General features: G+C 39.6%; 1 protein-coding gene and 1 non-coding gene across 5 annotated transcripts; both read left to right on the top strand.

Annotated features, from left to right (window-relative positions):
• The first annotated feature begins 7,231 nt into the window (after positions 1-7,231).
• Positions 7,232-7,338, top strand: LOC117796889. The gene has a single exon (XR_004621587.1). It is a non-coding gene; the product is annotated as a U6 spliceosomal RNA (small nuclear RNA).
• An 860-nt stretch (positions 7,339-8,198) lies between these two features.
• LOC117796717 (membrane-spanning 4-domains subfamily A member 4D-like) lies at positions 8,199-14,982 on the top strand. Of its 4 annotated transcripts, XR_004621363.1 has the most exons (9): positions 8,200-8,352; positions 10,691-10,781; positions 11,454-11,659; positions 12,006-12,140; positions 12,321-12,377; positions 12,694-12,822; positions 13,592-13,693; positions 14,252-14,651; positions 14,880-14,982. XR_004621363.1 is itself a non-coding variant. In XM_034645731.1 (8 exons), exons 3-8 carry the CDS (start codon positions 11,540-11,542, stop codon positions 14,555-14,557), a joined length of 582 nt encoding a protein of 193 aa, XP_034501622.1. In that variant the 5' UTR covers positions 8,199-8,352; positions 10,691-10,781; positions 11,454-11,539; the 3' UTR covers positions 14,558-14,840. The 4 variants fall into 4 exon arrangements, 3 of the variants coding, with proteins under 3 accessions (XP_034501622.1, XP_034501620.1, XP_034501621.1); XM_034645731.1 differs by lacking the exon at positions 14,880-14,982 and having other exon boundaries at positions 8,199-8,352; positions 14,519-14,840; XM_034645729.1 differs by lacking the exon at positions 14,880-14,982 and having other exon boundaries at positions 14,252-14,840.
• The last annotated feature ends 2,026 nt before the right edge of the window (positions 14,983-17,008 follow it).

The following is a 17,008-nucleotide window of genomic DNA, read 5'->3' as shown; positions in this document are numbered from 1 at the left end:
ATTAATCTTATAAAAGCTATTTGTGATTGGACTAGTTATTGGAGAAGGCCATCGATGTTGGAGGGCATTTCTTTTTCCATAAAAAAAAAAAAATGACCTGAGTCTCTGGTTGCAGATTTCATGTTGTGATTTTATAGACTCTTAGAACACGTCTAAGTTGTGCTTTGAAATGATCGCAATCAGGGAGTCATTTTCAAAAGGCAGGAAAGAATTCTCCTAAAACCATATTTCATCCAGAATGTGCAACACAGAGTACTTTGTCAGTGGTCTCCAAGGCTGGCTAGTTTGTTCCCTTGGTGCTGCTCGATCCGGTTTTACATAACAAATCATTACTTTGAAATTTTTAAACCAATGTAAGGACTGTGATCCGTGAAGAAGGTGTACTCGATATGGAATTCTATTCTCCATGTGCTCGTTATTCTCATTGAGAAGTAAGTATGGTATTGCTCTCACTTCCAGAGAGTGTGTTTTGTCAGCCAGGAGTCAATAAAAGAAAAATTGTAAAAATGTGAATTTTATCATCATGAAGAAATAGTCACAATTTATCCAAAGAGACATGATATTTTTTGACTCAGCTAGGACTTGATGATGAGAAACTAGGGATTAAAAGATTTAAAAAACAGTCAATTGAGTAGTGAAGAAAGTTTGAGCTAATTATAGTATTTTGGAGATATAAGAAAAATATATTTTTCCTAACAAAACACAGAATAAACACAAAATGCATTTTGAGTGTGGGAATGCAGAGTGCGGTAACGGTCACTGACAAGAGTTGGAAGAAGCCAGAACAGCATGGCGCGATTCTGTATAAAAGATTATTGGGGGGGTCCTGGGTGACTCAGTAGGGTAAGCATCCAATTTTTGGTTTTGGCTCAGGGCATGATCTCCTGGGTTGTGAGATCAGCCCTGCCTCAGCCTCCATACCGAGGGGGGAGTCTCTTTGAAGATTCTCTCCCTCTGCCCCTCCCCTACTCTCTCTCTTTCTCTCAAATAAATAAATAAATCTTTAAAAAAAGAAAAAAAGATTATTGGTCTGCATTAACCACAATGCTCCTATCCCACTTGGGTCGTTATACAAATTCAGCACCTAAATACGAGGTCTCATATGTTCCTGCCTTTTCTTTCCTACTCATTCTGCTCATTGAAAATAACAATAGTGATTTTTTTTCCCCTTGGACCTTCTCCTGGGGGGGGAACCATTAATTTCTTTAAAAGGATGAACAGGTTTTACACTGTATAATCAAGTCAGAAAAAAAATATTTCTGTTTTCCTTTATTGTTTCTATGTATTTTCATATAGCATACTTCTCAAAATTTGTAGAGTGCACCCTAGAAACGAAGTTGAAGGTCTAGGGTATACATCAAGTACCCTATGGCCTCATTTCTAAAAAGATATATGTGAGGGACGCCTGGGTGGCTCAGTCAGTTAAGTGTCTGCCTTCGGCTCAGGTCATGATCCCCGGGTCCTGGGATCGAGCCCCACATTGGGCTCCTTGCTCAGTGGGGAGCCTGCTTCTCCCTCTGCCTGCAGCTCCCCGTGCTTGTGCTCTCTCTCTCTCTGACAAATAAATAAATAAAATCTTTTAAAAAATAAAAATAAATAAATATAAAGATATGTATGTGAGACAATATCTATTGTCCTCATGATGAAGATGTAAACATCATTCTCTCCTCTGTTTATACTCAGGAAGATCCACGTGTTCAAATAAAGATTTCTTGTCTACAGAGAAGGAAAGGATTCCTAATATGTAAGTGTTTCATTTAAAAAAATTAATGATTTTATTTATTTATTTGAGAGAGAGAGTGAGCAACGGCACGAGCAGTAGGGGGGGTTGGCACAGAGTCAGAGGGAGAGGGAGAGGCAGACTCCCTGCTGAGCAGGGAGCCTGATGCGGGGCTCGATCCCAGGACCCCGGGATCATGACCTGAGCTGAAGGCAGACCCTTAACCAGCTGAGCCACCCAGGCACCCCTGTGTTTCATTGGACATTTCTGTAAGCAGGTGATGAGAGGGGAGCTGCCAGAGTTTGGGCTCAGGCAGGTGTGGCACCAAGCCATCCACACAGTTATGCCCATCTGGGGACGTATGGTCCCTTCAGGGCTGTGTGAGTTGTAAATGTGCAGCTGGTTAGTCTGAGGTATGAAGAGGGAAAAAAACTACAACCCTGAGCATGCAGGTTATAAGGGGGCTTACTGGAAAAGTGCTATTAGCTCTTAAACTTCAATAGGAGCCTGACCCCAGGAACAAAGCTGAAACAAACACGTGGGATATTTCTTAGGACTCTGCATATAAAAAACAGCTCTAATGTAGCCAAACAAAGAAACTAACTAAACTAAATACTGTCTCTTCGTTGGGGCAGGAACACTAAAACTAACGGTTTATGTTTCATTCTAGGCTCATTGTTGGGATGTTCCACACATTTTAAGACAAATAATCTGAATGGTACAAGCGCTAAGCCTAGAACCTCCGTTTCTTATCGGAGTAACTTTACGTGACTTGCATAGCCTTTCTGGAATTCCTTAATAAGACGGAAGGTACCACATTCTTAAGTAAGCCAAGACAATGCTAAATGCTTATTAATATCAATTTTTCCTGCTCAAGAGTTAAAACAATAACATTGTCTAATAGCTGTCATTTGGCACAGTGCCCACCTTTTCCTCTGAAACTTCATGGGCGGGAACTTCGTGTGGAATCAGAGTCATCCTTTTATCTGATCTTCAGGCCAATACGTCCTCTGTCAGCAAGGGAAGCACCAGGTTGTGAAGACCAACGGCATCAAGGGACACAACAATGGGTCTTCAACAAAGAGATCAGCCATCCACCAGGGCCAGTCTGGGCCAAGGCCTTTCCCTCACGAGGCATGGAGCAACCTGCAGAATTCCCTAAAGGGGAGCCAGTTATTCTTGGGGTAAGTATATTGAAGGCCTCCTCAAGATTTTGCAGTGGTTCATATTCCCCTAAATTTGCTTTAGGTCAAAGCTACAGGATTAGCCTACGGAAGAGTTTGGAGTCACAATAATTCCCACATCCAGAGGACAATGTGGACTTTTAAATAAGAGACTACATATACCATTCAGCCAAATCTCCAAAATGCTCTGGGTTTGAGAACCTGAATTTAAAATTAAGACATTTAGACAAAAATTTCTCCAAATTGGGGTGCCTGGGTGGCTCAGTCATTGAGCTTCTGCCTTCGGCTCGCGGCGTGATCCCGGAGTCCTGGGATCGAACCCATATCGAGCTCCTCCGCTGGGAGCCTGCTTCTTCCTCTCCCACTCCCCCTGCTTGTGTTCCCTCTCTCACTGGCCATCTCTCTCTTTGTCAAATAAATAAAATAAAATAAACAATTCTCCAAATTACAGGAGCCATGAGTTGTTTGCATTCTCGAAACGTGAGGCAATTAATTTGCAAGTAGAAGAGCTTATTCTCCTAACTCAGAGGCATTCTCTCATTTTCTACATGAGCCAAATCATGATTGGCTTGATGAATGTTTGAATGTGGATTACGGCAAAGCCTTCCTTTCTGTGTTCTGCCTCTCTGCTTGCAATTGAAAATTCCTACATTTGCCTTGGGGATCCAATCTTTGTAAGTAAATTGGAATCACTCTGATTTTTCTAGTAGTTAGAATATATACATGGTCCGGGGCGCCTGGGTGGCGCAGTCCTTAAGCGTCTGCCTTCAGCTCAGGGCGTGATCCTGGCGTTCTGGGATCGAGCCCTACGTCGGGCTCCTCCGCTGGGAGCCTGCTTCTTCCTCTCCCACTCCCCCTGCCTGTGTTCCCTCTCTCACTGGCTGTCTCTCTCTCTGTCAACTAAATAAAATAAAATCTTAAAAAAAAAAAAAGACTACGTATATGTTCCTAGTATTTGTTTCATATGTGGCTTTTGAGCACAGAATTTGGGGAAGCATATTGAGAACCATTCAGTGCTAGGAGAAAAGATTCCAGATGGTGTATTCATAGATTAAATCACTTAACTCTATTCTTATATCCAGTTAATTCTATCTGGAACTCTGTCTATTGTGGCTGGAGATAAAATTACAGAAAAGATGGTTAGTTTCTCTATGCTTTGAGAAAATTAAGAGTCAGAATAGGCCAATCTGTGTTTCTAAAATGACCAAGCTGTTTCAACTTCTCAGGTGTGTCTTCAATTGAGACTGATTTGAGGTTCCAGAATGATTCTTTCCCCAGAATTCCCCAGAATTCTCTTCTAGCTTATATGGGAAAATTCCTTAGTAGTGGATAGCAAATTCTTCCATAACGTTTCATAAATTTCAATTCATGATACTTTTATTTTAAATGTAGTGCACACACATGTATAATCATTTGTCAGTTAAAGAATGTGAAATAAGAACACATTTTCTGAATCTCTTGCAGATATATGTCAGCCTAGGATGAATACTGTGAGTGCCATATTAGCAGAAGTATGGCTAATAATCACTGTGGTCAGTTTGGACAGATTCATTTATGACATGCAAAACATATTAGATGATTTGCTCATTGTAAGGATTTCCGGATCTAGTGAAAAGATCTCCTGATGTTTACACATATATAAAATGACTTCCAGAATTTATTCTCAAGGCAGGTGGCAGAAATGCATAGATTACCCCTGAAAGACCACTTGAAGGAAGAAGGTCAGGGCCTTGGCCCTGATTGGATACATTTCTCTATGCTGTAAGTTACTGGTCATGTGAAGACATGTATATCGGGTAAAACTAACTAAAACTTTTATTTAGGTGAGAGAAGAATGGATGCCAATGAATTCATTCAATTAATTTGATCCCTGTCTCCATAAGGTAAAAAATGAAAAGTCTAGGTGTTTTTTCCTTTCAGAACGATGACAAAGTCCAAGATTCTCTCTGCAGACATCACATGGGACCTATCCTGCACTGATACACTGAGGACATAGTCAAGATTGCTATGAAGTGCAGAAGGGTTGTTAAGATATTCCAAATCACATAAGTGTCAATAAAGCAATGTTTGCTAATCAGCAGTTTTCATGTTTCAGTTTCCGTGCTAGTGACATCAGGAAAGACAGATAAGCAGGAGCTCATGTCATTGTGTGAATACAACTGCAAATTTGAGCATCTGTGTAACATAGTGGTTAATGCTGCTGCCCATTGACTTATACTTCATCTGTAGTGGAAGCCAGGGTGGAATATTTCACCCCCATTGAGAAATGTCAATCACTTATGAAGGAGAGCAAGCAGGGTCAACGGCAGAAACTCACTTTGCTCAATCCTTCAATCTTTTCTTTATATATGATTTTATTTTATTTTATTAAGAGTTACTTAAATTTTTTTTAAAGTTGTATTTATTTAAGTAATCTCTACACCCAACATGGGGCTCAAACTCAAGATCAAGGGTCACACACTCTTCTGACTGAGCCAGCCAGGCACCTCTCTATACATGATTTAATTGGCAGGGATTTATGATTTTGAGGCTCATTCTCTTTGTGCTTGGACTTGTCAACTCAGTGTCTCTGCACTTAGATGCAAGTGCTGTCTGCTATGATGTGATCTCAGTGAGTGTCTGTGGTCCAGAGGACTTGGCATGTGTTCTAGAACATTCTCTGCCATTTTTATATTTACCTCTTTATTGCTATTAGGCAGTACAAAGCATATAAACGTCCCGTTTCATGTTACACAACCGTATGAGAAGACCCTAGTGCTCGGTTTTGCCCCTAGGATCCATGTGCAGAAGATTGGACTGGGCATGAATTGAGGAGGTGCCTACGTAGGTGTAGATGTTTGGATCAGAACAAGACAAAAGTAGCCCCAAGAAGGATCCATAAGATATTGGGAGATCTAAGGCCATGAGCAAAACACCACATGCTCATCCATTGTGTGTCCTGGTTTCTCCACAGTTGGTAGTTGACTTATCTCCCAACAAGTGTGGACTCCTCATAACATCTCCATAGCATGATTATGATGGCGTGGCTTCCCAACCCACTTCAGTTGTGTGATATACCTTTTGGAGGAGCAACTCCTATTTTGTTCTAGCTTGTGCTCTTGAAAATATATCAGTGTCTACATAGCAAAGAGGGGCTGAGGTGTCCTCAGCGATATGAAGGTCATAGGTCTGTTAATGTTGACTTTGCTAGGGTCACTTACGCTTTCCATCAATGTATTACCTTTGAACATAATGAATTGAGCATACAATGCTTATGCCGTCAGGACTGTCATCATGTCACAGCCTTCTTAGCACAAAGAAAGAGACACATCAGGAAGTCTGTTGAAGATTTAGGACACTGGTCTGCTCCTGCAGAGCATGTCTCAGGACACTGATCTGTACAGTTTCTGGAAAGTCATTCATTTCAGATCATACTGTGAATGCTACTTGGAGTTAGGGATTAGGCCATCTGTGTCAGGGTGTGAATTTTCTGAGGCACTCTCCACAAAACTATGGAATAGAAATAATTAAAAATAAACCCCATCCTTTTTTGGGGGGATTTTTATAATAATTTTTTATTATGTTATGTTAGTCACCAAGAAATAGACCCCATCCTTAACACCTCACCTTGTAGTAGGCTCCCCTGTTACTTAGGTCTTTGGACTTGGACCCAAACTATACATTGGCTCTCTGGTCTCCAGCTTGCTAATTGTGGAACTTGGGACTTCTCAGCCTCCATAATCACATATGCCAAATCCGTATAATAAATGTCATTGTCCATATCAGTGCACCTTATTGGTTCTATTTCTCTGGAGGACCCCGAGTAATACAAATAGACCTGTATCATGAAAAGAAATTGAATTCATAATTAAAAGGCTTGTCATGCAGAGAAGACTGGGTGGAGACGGCTTGGCTGGTCAATTCTATAGAACATTCAAAGAAGAAATAATACCAATATTATGCAAACACTTCTTGCAAATTGAGGAGGAAGATAAACTTCAAAGTTTATTTTTGAGGCAAGTAGTAACCAGCTCTCACCTCCCAAAACAGATGAAAATATCATAAGAAAATAAAATATGGATATATTTACGTGAACTTAGACCCATAGATCCTTACCAATATTAATAAATTAAACCCAGCAACCTATAAAAAGTATGTCATAACCATCCAGGTTTATGCCAGCTGTGCAAGGTTGTTTCACACCTTTGAATAAAGGAGAGAAACCATACGGTCATTACAACAGGTGGAGAAAAAGCTGTTGAAAGAGGTCAAACTCCTTTCCCAACAGAATTTTTCAGCAAATTAAAGAATATTCTGAAAATTCCTCAAGTTAAGAAAAGGCAGAGCAGGGCTCGCTTCGGCAGCACAGATACCAAAATTGGAACAACACAGAGAAGATTCGCATGGGCTCTGAGCAAGGATGACACTCAAGCTTGTGAAGAAAAGGCAAAGTGTTCCTGTCGATGGATTTGAAACGCGAACTAACAAGAAGAGGAACATTTAACCTTCTTTGACACAGTTGTAGACAGACGCAAGGATAGGAAAAGAACATCTTTTCCCCCATTAAAAGCTTTACCTCAAATTATTATGCCTTGAAGGAAGGCCGGGGTGGTGGTACAGAGATTCTCCATCATTCATGATGGCAACCATGGGCAAGGACCAGAAAAGAACCCGGAGGAATCACAGGGTGGAGAGGATGACAGATTTCTACGTTCTTTCTAAGTTAAAGGATAATTTAGCCAAGGTGATAGAATATCCAAGAGCTCCCTTATACTTTTAGAGAATATAATTCCAGAGATGTGGGCAAATAGCACATTACTCCCATCTTTGGATTTCTTGACATGGGCTCTATAAATATTGTGTGCTATTTTTCTATTATTATTTGTCAAGTAGTAGAAATGGGAGTAAGGAAGCTAACGTCACCGCAGAGGAACTGGCATTGTTAGCAAAACATACAAAGTATAATTTGGGAGCCAGGAGAGTAAAAACTCCATATTTATGGAAAAATCCCATATTTTCTATTAAAGGTGAGGATTTCTATGGGAAAATTAAGGTTTTATTTGTAAATCAAAATACAGCCCCAAACAGAAAGCACGTGCTTCATTAGCAAGGTCTTTGGGGGAATGGTGGGTAAACAGGAATTAAGATTTGCCCTCACACTGAGAAAAGAGTGTGCAAAGGGTTGGCACTCGAGATGTGGCTATCTGAACAGCAGAGATAAATGGTTATCTCCGTCAACACCATGCATTTTACCCCATCATAGAAACCCATCTGCAAGAAGTACAGAGCAGAAAGATGCCTTTTAGGGTGATGTTTCATTATCTCTTCATACAACAGGGAGTTCCGTCTTATTGAGCAAAACCTGCGTATATCAAATTCCCACAGCCCGTAGCCTGCTAAAGACATGGGGCAGAAATTGCTGCTGCTTTGGGGGAATTTCCTTGGAAAGACTCTGAGACCAACTCTGAGGTACTGATGTTCCCCGATCCTATATGAATATCTAGTTAAGACTGAATATTGTTTTAGGACAGAGGTATGTATTTTTCTTTTCTTTGTATTTACATGGGTATTCCTTTGGCCTGTAAGAGGGCATGTCAATTCCATGCCAGTCCCTAAGATTCATACAAGTTTTCCTGGAAATGTTCCATGGGAGGAAACCATAGCAGTGGAATAATCTTATAAAAACTACTTTTTATAAAACTAGTTACTTGAGAAGGACATAGACGTCTCAGGGGATTTTTTTCCATAAAAAAAAAATGCTTGAGTCACTAGTAACAAACTTAATGTTACAATTTTATAGACCCATAGAACCATCCAGATTGTGCTTTGAAACGATCTCAGCCATGTAATCATTTTCAAAAGACAGAAAACATTTGGCCTAAAAATCATATACTAGCGAGATCTTGCAACACAGAGTACTTTTCTAGTGGTCCTTAGGTCGGCTAGGGTTTTTAGTGCTGCTTTTTAAAATTTTATGTAATGAATGATTACTTTGACAATTTTTTGAGTGTGTGTCAATGAAAGAACTTTGATCCAAAAGGAGGATGTTCTTGATCTGGAATTATATTCTTTGCATAGTCATTACTCTAATTGTGAAAAAGTATATGACACTGAGTGGACTCTCAGTTCCAAAGACTGCTTTGTAAATCAGGTATCAATGACAAAATATTTTTTAGGATGTTGACTTTACCATCATGAAAAGTGAGTCATAGTTTGTTCAGAGAAACATGATATTTTTGCTTCAGATATGATTAATAATAAGGGACAGGATTAAAGATTTTTTTAAAAAGTAAATTAGGGGCGCCTGGGTGGCACAGCGGTTGAGCGTCTACCTTCGGCTCAGGGCATGATCCCGGCGTTATGGGATCGAGCCCCACATCAGGCTCCTCCGCTATGAGCCTGCTTCTTCCTCTCCCACTCCCCCTGCTTGTGTTTCCTCTCTCGCTGGCTGTCTCTATCTCTGTCGAATAAATAAATAAAATCTTTTTAAAAAAAAAAAGTAAATTAGATAGTAAGGGCAGTATCATACTAATAATGTTATCAAGATATAAGAAAAATGCAAATTTGTTTCCGTATCTAATGTAGATCTTCTTTTGGTAGCAAAAACAGAGATTTTGAGCATGAGAAGACAATGTTCAGTAACTGTCATTGAAACAAAGGTAGGAATAAAGTCAGAATATCATGAAACAATTCTATATAAAGGATCACTGGCCCACATTAAACACAAATGCAAATTCAACATCTACATATTAGCTTTCAAATATGCATGACTTTTTCCCTCCCATTCTCCATTTGAAAGTTATTACAGTGGACCCTTGAACAACACAGGGGGTTTTGGACACCCTTCCCACAATAGAAAACCTACTATAACTTTGGACTCCCCCAAAACTTAACTGCTAATAGCCCAGTGTTGACTAGAAGCCTTACCAATAACATAAACAATTAACACATACATTTTATGTGACATGTATTATATACTATATTCTTACAATAAAGTAAACTAAAGAAAAGAAAATGTTACTAAGAAAGTCATAAGGAAGAGAAAATACATTTTTAGTACTGTACTATTGTACTATAAAATTCCACATATACGTGGATTGAACCTGCAAGGTTCAAAACTATGTTGTTCAAGGTTCAACTGTATACAGTGTTTCCTTTTTTGTTTGGTTGGGGTTTTTTTGGTCAATCTCCTCAGAATAAAAGACATTAATTTCTGTAAAAGAACCATCAGATTTTACAGAACTTAATAAAAGTAGGTAGAAGAAATATCTGTTTCATCGTTATTGCTTTAATATATTTTCCCGATAAATTCGAACATACCTGCACACCATACAGCCAGAAATTTTTATACTGAATTCTAGAGGAAAAGTGAAATTGTAGCTCCGCGGACCATCGCAAATTTCCCATGATTTTACTTCAAAGAGAAATATACACGAAACAGAGTATCCATTTGCCATCATGATGAAGACAGAAAAGGCGATACTATTTTTTGTCTATACTCAGGATGGTCCATGTGTTCAAATAAAAAAAGATTTCTTGGGGCGCCTGGGTGGCACAGCGGTTAAGCGTCTGCCTTCGGCTCAGGGCGTGATCCCAGCGTTATGGGATCGAGCCACATCAGGCTCTTCCGCACTGAGCCTGCTTCTTCCTCTCCCACTCCCCTGCTTGTGTTCCTTCTCTCGCTGGCTGTCTCTATCTCTGTTGAATAAATAAATTAAAAAATCTTAAAAAAAAAAAAGAAGATTTCTTGCTGTCGGAGAAGGAAAGCATTCCTAATATGTGGGTGTTTTGCATAACATTTCTGTAGGCAGATCACGAATAGAAAAGTAAAGTTTTGAAGGCTCAGGCAGACGTGGTTCCAAGTCACCTCCCCAGCTCTGTCAGCGCAAAGACACATGGTGAGTTGTGCATAGTTTGTGTGATAACTTAGTTGTGTGTCGTTGGTGTGGTGGTTGGTGTGGTGAGTTAATCAGGGGCATCAAGAGGAAGCAAACGCTGAGTGTAAGAGCGTGCCTGTTACCTTGTTGAGTCAAATGTTGTGAGTTCTTAAACTCCAGCAAGAGCCTGAACCCAGAGACAAAACAAAAATAACTATACCAGATACTACCTAGGAACAGAGGTGTAAATGAAAGAATTCTACACAGCAAAACAAAGAAACAAAGTAACAAATCCTTCGTTGTCTCCCCATGGGGCGGGAATACCAGGACTAGAGGGCAATATTTATTTTCAGCTTCATGGTCAAGATGGTCAACGTTATGTCAAGACCAAAGGATCCGTAAGACACACGCACTCAGGCTAAGATCCTCAGCTTCCTATAACGTTAAGCTTACACTGCTTACATAGCCTTTCTGAAACTCAATATAAGGGAGAGTGTGTCATTCGGAACTGCCTGAGATATGTTGCTAATTTCTTAATAAATGTCAGATTTCCCACCCTTCAAAATGGAAACAATTGCATGGCCTGGTTCCTTACATGTAGCACGGTGCCTACCTTTGACTTTAAAATGTGCATAAACATTAACTACTGCATGGAATCAGAGACTAGTCCTTTTACCTGATCTTTCTTGGCAGCCCATGCTTCCCACGTGTTGTGACTGCACACCGCCCGTGAGGGGAGCAGCGGCTTGTGAAGACCAACGGCATCAAGGGACACAACTATGGATCTCCAACGAAGAGATCCAGCCATCCACCACGGCCGGTCTGGGCCAATGCCTTTCCCTCATGAGGCACAGAAGAACTTGCAGAATTTTCTCAAGGGGAAGCCAGTTATTCTTGGGGTAAGTACAGCGAAGGTCAGCTAAGGATTTTGAGGCGGCTCGTGTTCCCCTGAATTTGCTCTGGATCAAAGCTACACGATTACCTGAGAGAAGAGTTCAGAGTGGTCCCACGAATTTCCGTATCAAGAGGAAAATAGGACTTTTAAATAAGAAACCACGTTTGCCAAGTAGCCAAATCACCAAACTGTTTTATATTTGGGAACGCTGAATAAAAATGTAAGCACTGATCATGGAATTGTCCAAATTAAAAGAAGCTGGAGTCATGTACAACCTCCAACTGTGGGGCAAATGATTCTAACAGTAAACCTGAGTCCTCCTAACTCAGAGACATTCTCTCATTTTCTAGGTGAGCCAAATCATGATCGGCCTAATGAACATTTGCCTGTGGATTATGATAAAGGTCTTCCTTTCATTCCACCAACTACATCTAGCACTAGAAAACAGTGCACATACCTTTATTTTCCTTTTGGGACCAATTTTTGTAAGTAAATTGGTATCACTTTGATCTCTGTATTACTTAGAATTTATGTAAAATCCTTAATAGTTATCATTTAGAAGCACAAAATTTGGGGGGAAGTTTTGAGAGGTATTTAGTGTTAGGAAAAAGGATGACAGAATCATGTATTTGCAGGCTAACTCTTCACACTTTATCTTTGTACAGTTAATTTTATCTGGAACTGTGTCCATTGTGTCTGGAAAGAAGACAACAAAACAGATGGTACGTTTATCAACAGTTTCAGAAAATTCAGAGGCATAGCGTAGACCAACCTTCGTCTCCAAAATGATCAAGCTGTCTCCGATTCCCAGGTTTTTCTCTGCCTTGAGTTGAGATCCCAGAATGATTCCTTCCCTATTCCCCACAGGTCACATTGTCTCTATCTGGCTCAGATGAGAAATTACCCCGTAGTAGATAGCAACCCTCTGCATAATTTTTACAAATTCCAATTTTCTTTGAATTTTAAATAAAATGCATACATATGTACAATCACTTGCCGGGTTCAAGAACAGGGACTCAGTTTCTGATTCTATTTCAGATCTGTGGCAGCATTGGGGCAAACACCGTGGCTGCCATATTAACAGGACTGTCACTAATAATCCTTGCAATCAGAGTGACCATATCCTATTACCTCTTATCAAGCGTATCAGCTCGTTATTTCATGACTGTAAGTATTGACAGATTCAGTGAAAAAATCTCCTGATATTTATCCATAGATACAAAATTCCTTGCAGATGTCTTTCTCATCATAGGTAGGCAATAGGGCGCCACTTAAAACTTGAAGAAAAAGGTCAGGGCCTTGACCCTGAGTGAATAAATATCTCTGAACTATGAATTATTGGTGATGTTAGGACTTAAGCACACCAGGTGAAGCCAAATAAAATCCTTGTTTTAGGTAAGATCAGAATGGGTGCCAACGAATTCACTCAGTGATTGTAATTGCTATCTTCACTAAGGTAAACAGAAGTCTAGGTGTTCAGTCCATTCAGCACAATGATAGACAAAGTCCAGGATCCTTTCTAGAAAGTATATATTTAACAAAAGCAAACTGAGCTACTGATCATATGGAGAAAATTACTATGAGATATAAAGGGATCCTAAAACATTCTAATTTTTGGACACCTCAATAAGGCATGGCTTGCAAATGTGCAGGCTTTTGATTGGTTGCTTATGTTGAGAAAAAAAAGTGCATAACAGGATCTCACTTCATTTGTGTGAAAATTATAAATAAATAAAATTGCAAATTGGGGGTCTGTAAATTAGAGTAATTATGTGTATCTCCACCCAGATTCTATCTGAAGGTGAAGCCAGAGTGGGATACTTTACTACCATTGACAGTCTGTCCATCAGTTCTGACAGAGAGCACGCGGGGCCCGTGGCGGAGTTCCCTTGCTCAGTCCTTCCCTCTTTCCTCCCCGCGTGATTTTACTTTGCAGGGGATTATGTTTCTGAAGCTCATCCTCGTCATCCTGGGACTCATCATCTCAGTGCTGCTGTCTGCATTTGGATGCAGTGCTGTCTGCTGTGATATGACCTCAGTGAGTATCTACGATCCAGAGGACTTCGACTGTGTTCTAGGATATTCTTTGCCACTTTTACATTTACCTCTTTAAGTTTTACTGAACCGTTCAAAGCGTACAAAACATCCAAGACCCTCCGTCACATGAGGAGCCTGTCACATTCTGTTTTGCCACTAGCGGCCACATGCGTAAGATTAGACTGGGGACTAGAGGAAAGTTGCTGGGCTGGACGTAGATGTTTATGTCAGAAAGAGAAGAGTAGGAATGCCTGGGTGGCTCAGTCAGTTAAGCATCGGCTTTTAGTTTGGGTCATGATCCTGGGGTCCTGGGATCGAGTCCTACATCGGGCTCCTTTCTTAGCGGGGAGTCTGCTTCTCCCTCTGCTTGCTGCTCCCCCTACTTGTGCTCTCTCTTTCTCCCTCTGGCAGATAAATAAATAAAATCTTAAAAAAAAAAAAGAAAGAAAGAAGGGTGGCCCCAAGGAGGGTCTGTGCATTAAGAGAACTAGGGCCATGGGCAAGTGAAATGTCGTATCGTCTCATGAAATCTCATCTACTGGGTGGTCTTCCTCTACAGGTGGTTGTCGACTTATCCTCCAATGAGCATGGACTTCCCATGGCTACTCTTTCTCATGACTATGATGAGGTGGCTTTCCAACTCACTTAGTTGTTTGATATGTCAACTTTCGAACTATTCCTGGATTTACTCTTATTGTATTATTGGGAGTAAATCAGTAATCAGGCAGTGAACAGAGCCTTCAGCGTTCTCAAGGGGAGAGAAAGTCACAGATTTGCTGACATTGACTCTGCTGTGTCTCCTACTCTACCCCAATTATGATTACAGTTGGACATGATAAAGAAAGCCTACGATCCATCAGCATGACCACTGGCGTCATCGCACACCCTTCGTAATATGAAAAAATGGAACATACCAGACAATTTGTAGGAATTTTGAGACTCTGGTCTGACCTTGGAGGGTAGGTACCAGAACCACTGACTTACATAATTTCTGAGAAGCCATTCATCTCAGACTGTAATGCTTACGCTGTACTGGGAATTGTACAATGGGCCAGCTGTGTAGATCACGTTGTTACCGACACTGCCTAACAAGCATAAATTTCCATGAAATAAATGAATTGAAATAAACCCTGCTCTTATCCTTTCACCTCGAAGTACTCACCATTCCTTTTATTTTTCCATTGTAGTGTTATCTCTACCATGAAGATTTGACATCATGAAGTCAGTTACGGTTTTTAACCTCAGGGTCCTATAAAACCAATCCAATGAGTAAAGTGTGACTGATGTTTTAAAATGGGAAAATACAGGGGCACCTGGTGGCTCAGTCGGCTAAGTATCTGCCTTCGGCTCAGGTCATGATCCCAGGATCCTGGGATGGAGTCCTGCATCCAGCTCCCTTCTTAGCAGAGAGCCTGCTTCTCTCTTCCTCTGCCTTCTCCCCTCTCCCCACTGGTGCTCTCTCTCTCTTTCACTCTCTCTCATTCTCTCAAATAAATGAGTAAAATCTTTTTTTTAAAAAAAGGAAAGTACGCACACTTTCTGCACACAGGTTCTGCTTTTTCAGTGATTGATGCCCTGCAGGTCCTTAGTCTCCTTTGCTTCATGGATCCTGATACAGCCTGAAATAACCCACACACTACTTGACAAGGGCACAGTCATCATCACATTTTGACTTTTTTGAAAGGCCTGGAACACTATCAAGTTTGTAAGCTGTAGTCAAAGTCATAGGTGGCCTCTCTTAGGATATGTCTAACCAAAATTTAAGGCGGTACTAGCAGATGGCTGAATACAATCCTCCCTGTACCACCTGCAAGAGGATGAGAAACTGGCAATCAGAGTATGATTCTGACTTAACTGTTGTCACAGTTTGATAGCATGTCATCAACTACTATATATTAATTGGCACTTAACACTGTCTTAGACGCTCAACTCTGATCTATGGGGACAAAAAAACTGTAGAAAAAACATCCAATTATGGTCTAACAAATTAAACTTTATCTCTTATCTTTTTTAAATGATTTTTTTCAGAAAGCCATGTCTACTCTACACTACTCAACTGGATTTTTTTAAAGATTCTTTAGGATTTTCTATATATAGATTGTATCTTCAATAGGGACATTTATATTTCTTAATTTCCAAACTGTAGGTCTTTTCTTTCTTTTCTTGCCGTATTACATTGGCTATGACTTCCAGTAGATGTTGAATAGGACTGAGGAGGGAAGATACACTAGTATTGGGAGACAGGGGAGTATATTTAGTAGGTCACTATTGGGTATGTTGTAACTGTAGGTTTTTGTATATGGCTTTTTCCAGATAATGGGAATTACCATCTATTCCTAGTTTCTTGAGAGTTTTTTCTTTATCATGAATAAATAAGTTTTGTCAAGTAGATTTTTCTCTATCTTGAGAAGATGATATGGGCTTTTGTATTTCTTCTGTTAATATGATGAATTGTATACATTGATTTTTTTTCTTCAATCAGTGTTTCTTTCTTGAAATAAGCCCCATTAGTTGTGGTGTATTATACTTTGTTCGGATTTGATTTGATAAAATTTTGTTAGGTATTTTTGCATCTATATTGAAAGTTATTGCTATGTAGTTCTTACAACATCTTTGTCTTGTTTTGGTTTTGGAGTAATGCTGACCTTGTAAAATAGAAGGGATTATGTCAAATTATTTTTTTCCTTAAAAATTTGGTGGAATTAGCCAGTGATATGATTAAACAGATGGAGTTGGTTTTGTTGTTGTTGTTGTTGAAATGGTTTTGTCTATACATCCAATTTCTTTAATAGACATTATACTATTGAGACCATCTATTCTTGAGTCATTCATAATTTATGTCTTTCAAGTAATTCTATTTCCTTCAAGATGTTAAATTTGTTCACGGTATTTCTTTATTTTCCTTTTAACATCTCTGCATTCTGCAGTGAAATCCTTTCTTTTATTCCTTACGCTGATAACTTTTGTCTTCTCTCTTTTTTCTTTGGTCAATCTGAACAAAGTTTAATCCAGTTTGTTGATTTTTATTGTAATGTCATCTTAATACAGTTCTATGTTAATTCTTTGCTTGGTATACTTGAGCCTGATCATTGAGATAGATAGATGATAGATAGACAGATAGATAGATATTCCTGAAATTTAAGTATTATTGGAGATATATTTATTTTTTGTTTTGTTTATGTTTATTTTATTTTAGTGAAGGTATAGTTAAAGAGGTGCTAAAGCAAAGACCAAGAGAAGTTGGTTGAAAAAATGAATTTCTTAGAAATTGCTCCAAAGGAAATAATTTTATTTAGTAAGTTAAAAGAACAAATAC

Source organism: Ailuropoda melanoleuca, chromosome 16 (genome assembly GCF_002007445.2).
Source record: "Ailuropoda melanoleuca isolate Jingjing chromosome 16, ASM200744v2, whole genome shotgun sequence".
Taxonomy (NCBI): domain Eukaryota; kingdom Metazoa; phylum Chordata; class Mammalia; order Carnivora; family Ursidae; genus Ailuropoda; species Ailuropoda melanoleuca.
This window is presented reverse-complemented; position numbering and strand designations above follow the sequence as displayed.